The sequence below is a fragment of the Salmo trutta genome, chromosome 10 (genome assembly GCF_901001165.1).
Source record: "Salmo trutta chromosome 10, fSalTru1.1, whole genome shotgun sequence".
Lineage (NCBI taxonomy): Eukaryota > Metazoa > Chordata > Actinopteri > Salmoniformes > Salmonidae > Salmo > Salmo trutta.
The window spans coordinates 38424172-38439361 of NC_042966.1; the positions used below are offsets into that span (position 1 = coordinate 38424172).

Sequence of the window (15190 nt, forward strand, 5' to 3'; positions counted from 1 at the left end):
CAATACCTGTTTGATAACATTTTGTACAGTATGTATATTCAAGATCAATATGTCTTACAAGCTTTGCTTTAGCGCTGTTTTAAAAGCTATTTCTCTGTGCTATTATACCCAAAAGGAGGAGGTTGATAATATCTGTTTCCTCTTCATTGACATTACCGTTGATGATATCTCTTGCTTGCGGTACTATTCAGTAAAGCAAAGTTATTCCAGGACAGATTGACTGCGTTTGTGTTTCCAATATTTAAGAGTGATGTATTACAAGTAGCCTATGCCTATTGTTATTGAATATGTCGGCATATGAGTGCAAACAAAAGTGGAACTTCAAGTTTCATTTCATGTAAATCATAATACACTTGAAATGAATATGTTGTATTTAGCCTACAAGAAAACATGCGGATCATTGATCACACATAGCCGTACTCAGATACTGTAATAAAGTAATACAATACTGTAATACAGTACGCATAACTACAGTATGGACTACAGTTCCCACCATCCTTTACGCCCAAGCAGGAAGAACGTTCGTAATATAGGCCAATGCCACTCACTCTCTGATCCAAGTTAGGAGCTTTCAGCTGCCAGCCGTGGCCCATTATGTAAGTGCCGCTGAGAATTATTTGCAGTGCCATTGCAAAACGACCCGTTTCCTGACCGTTTTGCAAGGTGTGCAATTGTAATATTGCTCTTTGCACGGACACACACGGTTCAGACGCAAAAAGGCTCCAAGTGCATGAAGATCGCGGCTTGTATTCTGCATCCTTGTTGCAAAGCAAGCCGCTGAAGCAAGCTTCGGTGCGAGTGCGATGGAGGGAGGGAGTGAGAAAGAAGGCAAAGTCTCTAGTGCATCCCCTCCCCCCCATCAAAGCAAAGGGGAAATGTCTCAGCCAAAGGGAGGTAAGACTATATTACATGCGATCTGTGCAAAACGACTGAAATGCAATTAGTTATGCATTGTCTGCAATGTGCATTGCTGCAGGTTGAATATCGTCAATGCATGTTAAAGTTTATGCGGTAAAAGGGTCAGTTGCATTTCCTGTTTAGATCTTCCCCTTTGCAGAGTTCCTGGTAAAACGAGTCTGTCTGTCTGTCTACTCTCAGCATATAATAGCTAGATGCTTTTTGCTCATGTTGATGGTATTTGCAGTCCTCTTGTACCAGGGATGTTATAACCTAATTAAAGCTGTCACATAGTCAGCAACTCCCTGCAGACATATTGCAACGCCTTTTATATAAAGCATGTACGGTCACATGCACATTTCGACGAGATGTTGCCTTTGCAAGGTAATGAATCAAATGCATTTATTGCAGTGTATCGATTAACTGTAAACTTTACAATTACAGTACGTGCGTTGTAAAACGGGGAGTCAGGGGACACGATTACAATGTGACAACATGTAGCTTTCAATTGGTTAAGTTCAGTTCAAACTGCTCAGGATAATCACACTGAAGTTCTTCTGACAATTTCATTAAATGCAGTTTTATTTTCACTGTTAGTGGTGCATAATGGAAATTATTGGGACGCCTATAGACCTAGGTAGACATTTGTAAAAAGCTAAATATAGATTTGCTGTATTTAAGTCTACTGTACTGAGGTGAACAGTTCAAGAAACAGGGCAGTAGGCTATTTAAAATACGAGTCTCCAAGCAAAACATCCCTGCCACATTCACCAAGTAAAAGCTCAGACACAGGTAGGATTGCCAAATGGTTACCTGCTGACAGTACTTAGTACCCGTGAAGAGTGCCTGCAGTCAATCTCTTGTGTTCACACAGCAAAGACCTTGGAAGTTGTCAGCCACTCAGCCTGGTTAAAATGCTACTAAGCAGAAGATGGCAGAGTTTTTTTTATTTTTTTATTTGGCAATGCATAGCTGTGTGTATTGCTTATGGTCTAGATTCCAAGCTATCTGCTCAAATGTTGCTATTTTGTAGAAAACCCTTGTTGATACTAGCCAGATGGCCACAGGTGTATAATTACCTAGCAAGATGACGAAGAAACGATTTAATTAACTCGCCATAATCCCATACTGCCAGTCCAGCCCATAGTCAAATGTTTAGCTAGCTAACGTTAGCATATTCGCTAGCTAAGGCCACTGCACTAACTCAGCAGCTGTTACATGGATGCTAGCTAATCCATTGTGATTTAATTCTAATGTCAATACCTGCTCCGGTGGTTAGCTAGCTTGGAGGAAGTATTCAGTGCATTGCGTCTCTGCACTAAGCTAGCTACCATCCCATAGCCCACATTGCATATGAAGTCTGACTGGCTCATCTATGGATGTACGGAGAAAATGCCCTCTCTTTCCTTTTTTTGGCTCCCCCATGTGGCTCAAAGTCAAGTTGTTGGCTACTGATGAGCATTGCAATTCTACAAGTATAATCAGTAGGTTCGTGGCTACCGGGTCGGCACGCAGCAGGTACAGCTTCTGTGCTAGCAAGAGAAAGAACAGCTTGCCACTGTATTACGTGTCTATCGACAGTCATTCTCGTTTGTTTCTTGCTTAACAGTTTCTCTCGAGGTGGACCACTGAACAAGAAGACTAGACCTAGAGACAATCTCTATAACCCTCTGGAATGTATTGCTATTGATCTCCGTTGTGCTTGATTAATTAATCAATTAAGGTCACTGATCAATTAGAAACTCCCCTCACCTGGTTGTCTTGGTCTTAATTGGACACACGTTGACAAAAAAACACAAGTCACTTGTCTCGTACCTCCATGGAATGAGTTTTGACACCCCTGATGAATATTTTCAGAGAGTATTTTTAGCGTTTTCACAACATAGGCCTAATTGTCCTGTTACTCCGATCCATCTAAACTCATTCATTGGATGATTCCTTTCCACTTTCCACCTAGACAGTGGAGTTCTTAACTAATCAGTGGCCTTACTTGATCAATGAAGAACAAAGGGAGAAGTGAAAATCCGCAGACACTCAGCCCAACCATCTGCAATTGGAATGGTGTAAAGGATGCACATGTCCCATAGCTGCAGGCCTCTGCACTTAGTGGACCCTACTGCATTCCCAAGGCCAAGGCAAACATCTATTTTAACAGATCATCAAGGAGAAACATGCGTATGACTTGAATAAGATTTGCATAGCCAGGAGGGCTATTATTGGATGTGTCCCAAATGACACCCATGTTCCCTGAATAGTGCACTTCTTTTGACTTAAGCCCAACGGGTGCTGGTCTAAAGTAGTGCACTACATAGGGAATAGGGTGTCATTTGGAACGTATCCAACTACTTTGTTGTGAGGTCGTCTAGTATGGGCTCTCCAATTGCAGATGGTTGGTTTTCACAGTCCGAGGCTCAGGTTAGATTATTGCGTAACTAACAGGTTACACACCTGTTTTGTTGAAGTAAATGTTTTGCTCGTAATCCCCCACCAAACACACACACACGTGAATGTACAAACGACACATGACGGTGTGTTTAGCAACCAAGCCGATGCTTGCGTATCTTCGGCGCCAAACGGACAGGGTTGGCTTAGAATCATGGGATTATTGACAACATATAAAGTATATTTAGTCTCCAATGTTTCTTGAAAACTTAAATACATTTGCACAATAAGCACTTGTTGTCGCTGAAATGCATCATTACAGTTATTAGTTACTTAGCTATCGAATTTTTCCCATATTGTCAGACTTGGTATGAATCAAAACGCCTAAAAACACTTAAATACAACTAGCTGAAACAAGCCACCTACGAACCCCCACCATAGTAGCTTCTTGTCTTTGTTTCTAGCTATCTGGCCATCCAGAATCACAACAACGCACAGCTTTCTACACCTGCAACGCACACGCACAGCACACACTCTGGCTGGCTGTACAGGATATGACCAGCTAGTGGCTCGCCCTTGATTGGCAGCAATGTTTACCTTTACCTGTGGGCTTCTGTCAATACAGGTGAAACGTCAACCCCCCCACACACACACTGGTGTTGCAGCTAATGATTAGGTGGACGCTTTCTATGTGGTTAATACAAAGCCATATTTTAATTTATGGACTCGGCTGGTTTGGAACTTTTATGTGATATTAAGACGGAACACTGTGTTCACACTTTTGTTTAATCTGTGCAAAATAAAATGCCTGCAACGGTTTCCATTGAGTATTTCCATTGTTAGAAATGCTGCACACCAGACGTTGTAGTGTGAGCTTGCCTTGCAGATACATATGTTATTTTCTTTAGTAAGGACTCTGGAAATGCATAAAAAAACCTCAAATGCTGTGATAGCAAATGCCAAAGAATTGATCAAGAATTTAGATATTCTGCAAGTGATACTGGCTCCTGCTCTAATTGTTGTGCAAGAAAAGTGCATGTGAGTGTCAGGCCTAGGCTAGGATGGGTTTACAAAAGGGGGGGGGGGCTACCAGACACATCTATTACAACGTGTGTTTCCGTCATGTCAGTAGGGACTAGGGAGTAAATGATGCTGTGAGTCTTTATATAAAAAAAATGCAGTTTGGCCCAGAGACGGACCGTTGTGCTTTCGTCATTGTCTGTTGTACTGTGCTGTGACACTGGGGATGGTGATGGCAGCAAGTCAGCCAGTCAGTGGCCCGCTCAGTGCGTGTCCCTGTCCTCTGCCGTCTGCCACTGTAGCCCAGCCTCAGCCGACCCTCTTGCCCCAGCCTGGCCTGCACAAACACCCCATTTGTCATGCAAATAGACCCTGCATCGTTTTCAGCTGCACAGATAGTAAATTTGCTGTTTCGACGGGCCTATTGTTGGTCCTGTTCCAAGCCTATAGTGGCTTTCTGCTGCAATAACAGTAGGATTGTTCACTGCATTGTTAGCTGATGATCCACTAAGTGTGTTGTGTGTGTGTGTGTGCAGAGATGGAAAGTATTTGTTACATATATTTGAAATACAGTGCCTTCATAAGGTATTTATACCCCTAGAGTCTAGGGGTATAAAGCTGTAAGACAACTTGTGGAATAAGTCTAGGGCCTAGACTTATTCCACAAGTTGTTGTTTTACAGCTTGAATTGAAAATTGATTACATTTTTTTTTCTCTCACCCATCTAGACACAATACCCCATAATGACAAAATATATATATATATATATATATATATTTAGAAATGTTTGCACATTTGTTGAAAATTTCAACAGAAATATATATATATATATATATATATATATATCATTTACATAAGCGTTCACACCCCTGAATCAGTACTTTTTTTGCTAGAAAGGCATTTCACTGTACTTCTGACATTGAAACTTGTAGAACCACCTTTGGTAGCGATTACAGCTGTGAGTCTTTCTGGGTAAGTCTCTCAGAGCATTCCACACCTGGATTGTGCAACATTTTCTCATTTATCCTTTAAAAAATTCTTCAAGTTCTGTAAAATTGATCATTGCTAGACAACCATTTTCAGGTCTTTCCATAGATTTTCAAGTAGATTTAAGTCAAAACTGTAACTCGGCCACTCAGGAACATTCACTGTCTTCTTGGTAAACAAGTCCAGTGTAGGTTTGGCCTTGCGTTTTAGATTATTGTCCTGCTGAAAGGTGAATTCATCTCCCAGTGTCTGGTGGAAAGAAGACTAACCAGGTTTTCCTCTAGGATTTTGCCTGTGCTTAGCTCCATTCCATTCATTTTTTTTTATCCTGAAAAACTCTCCAGTACTTGACGTTTACAAGCATACCCATGACATGATGCAGCCACTATGCTTGACAATATGGAGAGTGGTTCACAGGAATGTGTTAGATTTGTCCCGAACATAACACTTTGACTAAAGACATTTCAGCTTTTCATTTTTTTATACATTTCTAAACATTTCTAAAAACATAATTCCACTTTGAATACTTTCTGAAGGCACTGTATGTATTTCATTACTTCTGAGTATTTGTACTTTGTATTACACTGGACTGAACTACACTCCAATGTATTTTGCAATAAGATACTTTTGAAGGCTTTAATTTGTATTTTTTGAAAATCTTTTTTCTGTACAATTATTATTTTTTTGGCTCCCTTTCAACCTGCATTGGTATCAGAAGTTTGATTTGCGCTATGGGCTGATAATAGTGTATTCTAAATGTGTATGTAAAAATGAACAATTGCAATGCATGCTGAGTATTATTCTAATGAACTCCACCATGGAGCAAGGCCAATAATAATACCCAGTGGGCTTTGCAGTTCATTTTGGTATGTTCATTTTCACATTTACATTTAAGCAATTCAGTAGACACTCTTATCCAAAGGGACTTACAGTCAGTGCATTCAACTAAGGTAGATAAAGAATCACATTTCAGTCATAGCAAGTAAAACGTTTCTGTAACCGTTGCTAAGAATGTTGTTGCTGTTCGGACCGACTTCTTGCAGATTTAGCACATTGATTCACAATCCGGCATGCATCATGCTCCCTAGTACAGTAACAACTTACACAGTTACAAAATCAAGATGTAGCAGCAGGAATAGAAATGTCTACTCAAATTCCAACATAATAACACTGTCTGCAAGAGGGCATGTACTGAACTATACTCTACTTTAATGTACTGAACTCTACTCTGCTTTACTGTGATGTCCAAACTTGTGAAACATGAGGAGAATGACATTCATATCCTTAACAGATCAGGGACCCATGATGTAATTCCGGTACGGTAATTCCGTTACCGGGTGTAAATCCACTTCACATACTGTAGTTCAATAACCAAAATAGATTTTTCTAACTCGAGGTGTCATGTCATAGCTGACACCCCATTCTTTCTGCAGACATTTTTTTTTCATCTTAATTCGTAGCAGATATTCAGCCGTTTTTGGAAAACGTGGTCGTGTAAACCTGAGGGGGATTTTACTGTATTTTCATTACCAAAGTTTGCATCTGCATATTTCTTCCATTTAAAATCGTTTTTGTAACATTTTCAGTGGAAATTGTTAAGTATTCCTTGTGCATAGAGTTGTATGGTTTGCTAAACTTTCAAATCAATGGTTTGTTTTGGCATACATTTGAATATAAAAATGAATCAAAGCTCAAGTCCGTTATCGTGGAATTGCCGGAGACCACCACACCAAGCCATCTGTGCAGGATAAAGCTTGATGTGTCAGGACAGCGGTTGGCAAATAAATGTCAACAGAAAAGTACAACTTAGTCAGATTGCAATACAAGACAGTAGATGGCTCCACAGGGTTAATATGACAAATGCATCTTCACGAGCCTTGAGCTCTCTGTGACTATCTCTGTGCTGGAGCTCTCTGATAGGAGCATAAATCTAGTCTCGTCTTCATTCATCCTGCCTGGAGCCAGCCACCCCGCGGTGAATGCGATCACAGCAGGTCTCCGACAGTGTTTTCTTGCTCCCTGATCTCAAAGGGGAAGGGGAAGAAGTCTGCATCTACTCTGTAGCTGATCTTTAATGCACATCAAGCAGGTCAAAATAATACATTCAATGAATCACAGCTGAATCGTAACATTGCTCTTGAAAACCTCATCAGGCTTCCTGAATAAGCAATCAGCTTTCTCTACACGTCATTGACGCGGCTGACACATTTCTCCTGGCATTACCTCCCTCCCTGCAACTATAAACCTATTGTTTTTATTTAACCTTTTATTTTACTGAAGGGACGTTTTTAGGACAATCAGTTTGGTGTGTCTGATGGGCTATAGAGTTAATGTATGTTTTAGTAAATCAATGTCATGTGTCTGAAACAACATTTCTTGGTTCCTCTATGGCTGCGTTTACACATGCATCTAAATTCGGATCTTTTGCCCAATTATTGGCAAGAGCTGATCTGATTGGTCAAAAGACCAATTAGTGTTAAAAGATCAGAATTGGCCTGCCTGTTTAAACCCAGCCTATCAAGATAGAGGGTGAACTTTGGCTCCCTGGCTCTGCTGGATTCAATAAATAAGCCTAGCCATTGTCATCATGGATGGATCAAAGGTGTTTTGATATTAAAGCATTTGGGTGGCAGTGCACTTAGCTGCCCCCTGCCTGATTACCAGTTGGACCTTGTGTGCAATTGACCAATAAAGTGATCTCTCTTAAATCCCCCCAGCTAGCACACTGAGAAAAAGAAAGCTTGATGACCTGCAAATTACTGCTCTCCGGTTACCACCGAGAGAGTACATCTCATCGCATGGCATGCTATCCCACAGTAAATGCATCCCAAATGGCACCCTATTTCCTACATAGTGCACTACTTAGGGAAAATATGTGCACTATATAGGGAATAGGGTGCCATTTGGGATGGTATGACAGTACTCTGGATGTGGGACAGACAAGCTTTCTGGAGGTAAATAGACAAGACATTTTGATCCATGTTTTTAAAATGGTGATTGGGAAAAGTGCCTGGATTTGAATAGGAAGTGCTTTTAATTATGTGAAACCCAGCTAAAAAGAAATGGTGGTCTAACTTGCACGTTAACAACACTCCTGTTAGGGTTTTATAAATGTAATGGATGTTACGCTGCTTCCTTAGCGAGTACTGTGACTTCCTGCTTCGGCTCACACCGAGGCTCAAACCCAGGACTTCTGCCTTCCTAGCACCTATGATCGCCCTCCTGAAACGTCTTACCAGTTGGAGCCACGCAAAAAAGCGAACTATTCACTGATGCAGGTGGGGACACTATACAGTGAGGGGAAAAAAGTATTTGATCCCCTGCTGATTTTGTACGTTTGCCCACTGACAAAGACATGATCAGTCTATCATTTTAATGGTAGGTTTATTTGAACAGTGAGAGACAGAATAACAACAGAAAAATCCAGAAAAACGCATGTCAAAACTGTTATAAATTGATTTGCATTCTAATGAGGGAAATAAGTATTTGACCCCCTCTGCAAACATGACTTAGTACTTGGTGGCAAAACCTGTGGCATTCACAGAGGTCAGACGTTTCTTGTAGTTGGCCACCAGGTTTGCACACATCTCAGGAGGGATTTTGTCCCACTCCTCTTTGCAGATCTTCTCCAAGTCATTAAGGTTTCGAGGCTGACGTTTGGCAACTCGAACCTTCAGCTTCCTCCACAGATTTTCTATGGGATTAATTGTGTTACCAATTGTTTTCTTGGTGACTATGGTCCCAGCTGCCTTGGATCATTGACAAGATCCTCCCGTGTAGTTCTGTACTGATTCCTCACCGTTCTCATGATCATTACAACTCCACGAGGTGAGATCTTGCATGGAGCCCCAGGCCGAGGGATATTGACAGTTCTTTTGTGTTTCTTCCATTTGCGAATAATCACACCAACTGTTGTCACCTTCTCACCAAGCTGCTTGGCGATGGTCTTGTAGCCCATTCCAGCCTTGTGTAGGTCTACAATCTTGTCCCTGACATCCTTGGAGAGCTCTTTGGTCTTGGCCATGGTGGAGAGTTTGGAATCTGATTGATTGATTGCTTCTGTGGACAGGTGCCTTTTTTACAGGTAACAAACTGAGATTAGGAGCACTCCCTTTAAGAGTGTGCTCCTAATCTCAGCTCGTTACCTGTATAAAAGACACCTGGGAGCCAGAAATCTTTCTGATTGAGAGGGGGTCAAATACTTATTTCCCTCATTAAAATGCAAATCAATTTATAACATTTTTGACATGTGTTTTTCAGGATTTTTTTGTTGTTATTCTGTCTCTCACTGTTCAAATAAACCTACCATTAAAATTATAGACTGATAATTTCTTTGTCAGTGGGCAAACGTATAAAATCAGCAGGGGATCAAATACTTTTTTCTCTCACTGTAGGTTCAGGAGTTCGTTTCACACATTCCCATGTGCTACGTAAACATCTCTCTCTCGACTCTCCAGCCACTTGTGGTGCGTGTGGGTGTACTATTGAATAAAACAGGACGTCACCTGGTCCACTTGGCACCATATACAGTTGAAGTTGGGAGTTTACATACACCTTAGCCAAAAACATTTAAACTCAGTTTTTCACAATTCCTGACATTTAATCCAAGTAAGAATTCCCTGTTTTAGGTCAGTTAGAATCACCACTTTATTTTAAGAATGTGAAATGTCAGAATAATAGTAGAGTGATTTATTTCAGCTTTTATTTCTTTCATCACATTCCCAGTAGGTCAGAAGTTTACATAAACTCAATTAGTATTTGGTAGCATTCAAATATTTGGTAGCATTTAAATTGTTTTAACTTGGGTCAAATGTTTTGGGTAGCCTTCCACAAGCTTCCCACAATAAATTGGGTGAATTTTGGCCCATTCCTCCTGACAGAGCTGGTGTAACTGAGCCAGGTTTGTAGGCCTCCTTGCTCGCACATGCTTTTTCAGTTCTGCCCACAAATTTTCGATAGGTTTGCGGTCAGGGCTTTGTGATGGCCACTCCAATACCTTGACTTTGTTGTCCTTAAGCCATTTTGCCACAACTTTGGAAGTATGCTTGGGGTCATTGTCCATTTGGAAGACCCATTTGGAACCAAGCTTTAACTTCCTGACTGATGTCTTGATGTTGCTTCAATTATATCCACATAATTTTCCTCCTCATGAGCCATCTATTTTGTGAAGTGCACCAGTCCCTCCTGCAGCAAAGCACCCCCACAACATGATGCTGCCACACCCGTGCTTCACGGTTGGGGTGGTGTTCGGCTTGCAAGCCTCCCCCTTTTTCCTCCAAACATAACGATGGTCATTGTGGCCAAACAGTTCTATTTTTGTTTCATCAGACCAGAGGACATTTCTCCAAAAAGTACAATCTTTGTCCCCATGTGCAGTTGCAAACCGTAGTCTGGCTTTTTTATTGCGGTTTTGGAGCAGTGGCTTCTTCCTTGCTGAGCGACCTTTCAGATTATGTCGCTATAGGACTTGTTTTACCGTGGCTATAGATACTTTTGTACCTGTTTCGTCCAGCATCTTCACAAGGTCCTTTGCTGTTGTTCTGGGATTGATTTGCACTTTTTGCACGAAAGTACGTTCATCTCTAGGAGACAGAACGCGTCTCCTTCCTGAGCAAAATGACGGCTGCGTGGTCCCATGGTGTTTATACTTGCGTACTGTTGAACGTGGTACCTTCAGGCGTTTGGAAATTGCTCCCAAGGATGAACCAGACTTGTGAAGGTCTACAATTCTTTTTCTGAGGGCTTGGCTGATTTCTTTTGATTTTCTCATGATGTCAAGCAAAGAGGCACTGAGTTTGAAGGTAGGCCTTGAAATACATCAACAGGTACACCCCCAATTGACACCAATGATGCCATTTAGCCTATCAGAAGCTTCTAAAGCCATGACATCGTTTTCTGGAATTTTCCAAGCTGTTTAAAGGCACAGTCAACTTAGTGTATGTAAACTTCTGATCCACTGGAATTGTGATTTAAATCAAATAAGCTGTCTGTAAACAATTGTTGGAAAAAATACTTCTGTCATGCACAAAGTAGATGTCCTAACCGACTTGCCAAAACTATATTTTGTTAACAAGAAATGCGTGGAGTGGTTGAAAAATGAGTTTTAATGACTCCAACCTAAGTGTATGTCAATTTCCAACTTCAACTGTAAGTAACTGGAAGAAATGGCCCTGCAGTTCCACAGATTGTGTGTCATCTAATCTCGGGGACAAATTTGTTTTCTTTCCTTCTTTCTGGACTGTAACACCCTAGCCTCTCACATCCAGCCAACTCAACCAGGCCACTAGGCCTACATCCTGTTGTAGCCTGGCCAACTCAACCAGGTCACTTGGTCTACATCCTGCTGTAGCCTGGCCAACTCAACCAGGCCAGTCGGACCTACATCCTGCAGTAGCCTGGCCAACTCAACCAGGCCACTAAGCCTACATCCTGCTGAAGCCTTGGCCAACTCACCCAGGCCACTAGGCCTACATCCTGCTGAAGCCTTGGCCAACTCAACCAGGCCACTAGGACCTACATCCTGCTGTAGCCTGGCCAACTCAACCAGGCCAGTAGAACCTACATCCTGCTGAAGCCTGGCCAACTCAACCAGGCCTCAACCAGACCTACATTCTGTGACAATATGCTATGAGAGAGTTTGCAGGCTGCAACGCTTGGAATCCTAATTAATGCTAGCTCATGTTAGGCTGCTACCAGGCCAACAACTGTTACGGCGGTGCTTCCCTTCATTTACAAGTTATCCACTTGATCTTACTATTGCTTTGGCCCATTCTTCATACTCTTGCAGATGTGGTCTAAAACCAGGTGTACTAAATAGGATCTGAAGATCGCATACCCCCATAGTTGAGCAGTGATCTCATGTTGTAGTCATGGAGGTGAAGTTAGCTGCCGACCTAGTTAACCGCTACTTAGGCAGCACTGTGCTCTGCTGTGACCTGGAGCTGATACCCTCAGCACGCAGAGCACTGCCGTCAGTATCGTTTAAGTCAACCCCAGCCGTGTAGGAAGTGTATCGCCATGTGACTGCTGGTGAAGACATGGTTCCCAAAAGAGCTTCATAATATAACAGCTGTAACCTAATGGATCCATATGTATCTGACATCTTTGAAAGTGTATGGTATCTCAGACTGCCAGGATGGTCAGAAGTGGCATAACAGCCGCAGGCTCAAGAGAGAGATGGGATGAAAATAACTCCTGTCTCCATTTCTTTGCCCTGTCTCTCTTTTCCACTCCATGGCTGCCCCCCCCCCCCCCCCCCATCTCTCGTTCCCTCACTCCCTCTCGCCTTCCTGCCATCCCTCTCGCGGATGTCTGATTCATCTTTCTTCCTCTGGGTCTGTGTAATTCCATTGAGGGACTTTTGGGATTGTTGGAATTCCCGGCATGCGTGTGTGTGTGGGTTTGGAAGAGTGAGAATGAGCGGGGTTGGTTGGTTCCGCCTGCTTTGAATGCCATCCTGGGTTTATTATCAGCATGGCTGGGCATGGGCCTGTCTGGCTGCACTCTCACACTAAAGCTTTTGCTCCAGATTTACAGTGCTCAAAGCACTCACTCTGAGGCCGCCTTGGTTTCAGCACACATCGCTCTGGCATAGTCCCCTGGCTGTTAGCATGCCGTCTCTGACAGGACATGTTTCCCCTGGCTTCGTTACATGCTGAAGGAAACCGATTACAAGACCTGCTTGGTTGGTGGTATTTCATGTTAACATTAGGTGTGGCAAAGACAGCAGGGCAAAGACTCCTTCAATTGTCTCTTCTTTGGCTTCAGTACTTCTCGCTGGTATTTTAGTTTTGCCGTCTTCACCCCTGACGCTAAATCTTTGAGAGAGAGAGCTTCTCCCCAGTGACCTCTTGCTGGCATCTCACAACATACTTGTCTTCAGCCCATGTGCTGCAACTCACTGGGAATGATATACTACTTTTAATTAGGTTGCATTTCAAAACAAACTACATTGAATGCTGAGATCAGCGAGGAAAAAGCCTAAAGGGGAGGCTTTGAATATTTTGACTTCAAATTGTGCAAGATAATGCGGAATAACTAAAAACAGCAACTGTATTTGCATAGCTTGCAATAATTTCCTCTCACAGTTGTGACAATATGATACAAGAATTGTAATGTTTGGAAGGCCTGTTGAAGAAGACATGTTTTTGAGATGAAAATATTCTATTGGCTCAGGACAGACAATGCAGCGTATTATCTTATTCCTGCCCTGTACACTGTAAATTATATAATTTATTGATTAGTGGAAAAATATACATCCGTTACATATCAGGATATTTATGACAATATAGGCCTATTGCAATATTATTTTGGACGATATCGCAATATTATTTTTGCGCTAGTCAGCTCAGCTGTAAAAGGTGAGCCAATATGTTTTCAGCACTTTTTATTTTATTTCGATGACTTTATCAAAACTTGTTTTATCACGGGTCTCTTTTTTTTTTTGTTCTGCCGCAGGTTTTGTCCCTTGTGATTTTTCTTTCTGGAAAAATCTGCCAAAGTCTGCATCACAAATGGTGCCCTATTCTCTTTCTCTGGTCAAAAGTAGTGGATTCTATATGGAATTGGGTGCCATTTGGAAATTACTCTGGCTCTGATCTAACCACTTTAACATGTTGCGTGACTGTGTGAGTGAATGCAAAGTTAATTCTTTGGCATGCAGCTCAGTGCATGACTGTCTCTTTCTATCATTATGAGTTGCTGCCCTTTGCTTACATGTCTCCCATCTCTCATGCATGCAAATGTGAAATGAATGTATAGCCTACAGTATAGGTAAGCTGTTAAGTCAGTGTGTGACGTGCATGCAGCAGGGATCTCAGGGGGCTGTGTCTGTGGACTGGAGATGGAAGCTGTTGTCTTCGCAGAGCGTGCCGCATCTTGTTCCATCCCATCGAGCCAGAGACTTGGAGGCTGAGGACCGTGGAGTTTTGCTGAATCCCCTGTCAGCCTTAGCAGCATGGCATGCATAGTCATGGAGATGGCCTGGGGAACCTGGTACTCAGCCATGGCCACTCACCAATTTCTTCATTTTGGCAAAGTGTTGGTAATGAAACGGTTAGAGAGCCTGCCTTGTAGCATACCCTGGCAGAATGGAAGAAAGCTTGGTGGTGCTTAACCAGTTTTTGTTTTGGCAAAGTCCTTGTAATGAACTGGAGAGAGTCCCTCGCCAGCCTGCCTGGCATTGACATGCATAGGCTAGTCATGGAAAAAGCTTGATGAATGTGGTGCCTGGTGCTCAGTCATGTTAATTACCACTCACCAGTTCTTTATTTGGGCAAAGCCTTGGTAATGTGCGGCAGGTAACCTAGTGGTTAGAGCGTTGGACTAGTAACCAGCAGGTAGCCTAGTGGTTAGAGCGTTGGATTAGTAACCGAAAGGTTGCAAGATCGAATCCCCGAGCTGACAAGGTAAGAATATATCTTTCTGCCCCTGAACAAATAAAAATGTCACAGCACTATTTGAGGGAGCAGTGGGAAGCGCTAAGTGCTTGTCCAAGAGGATGTAACATTGCAAAGCATTCAGTTCAATGCATTGTTTGCCAGCTCTAGAAATAAAATGAATATAAAACGTTCTACATCACTGAATACACTCCGGGTGTTGAATGGAGCAGCGAACTCCTATTTTTACATTCTGAAACCTGCAGTTGGTAGAGTACAACTCCTTTGTGGTTTGGTTTGGTTAATTTCCATTCAAACAGTCATAGACGTAGGCCTATTAGAAGACTAGCTAGTGTCGGTTTGCAGATGCTATTGTTGTCTGTGTTAATACGTGTGGGAGGGGCCCAAAGTGACATTTTGGTGCAACAAAGCTGCTTTTGGAAAGTGGAAACCGTGAGGCATGCATTGAGGCCACGGGGACGTTACAGCGGCGCAGAGAGATAGTGGTGGCACGCTGGACTGTGTGT

General features: G+C 42.3%; 1 protein-coding gene across 1 annotated transcript in view; it reads left to right on the forward strand.

Annotated features, from left to right (window-relative positions):
- Positions 1 to 543: 543 nt before the first annotated feature.
- The window catches only part of LOC115201695 (dual specificity mitogen-activated protein kinase kinase 6), a 43444-nt gene continuing 28797 nt past the window's right edge, over positions 544 to 15190 (forward strand). Inside the window, exon 1 of the mRNA XM_029765522.1 lies at positions 544 to 894. Coding sequence (XP_029621382.1) covers positions 804 to 894 — 91 coding nt within the window. The 5' untranslated portion in view covers positions 544 to 803. The remainder of the gene's footprint in view (positions 895 to 15190) is intronic.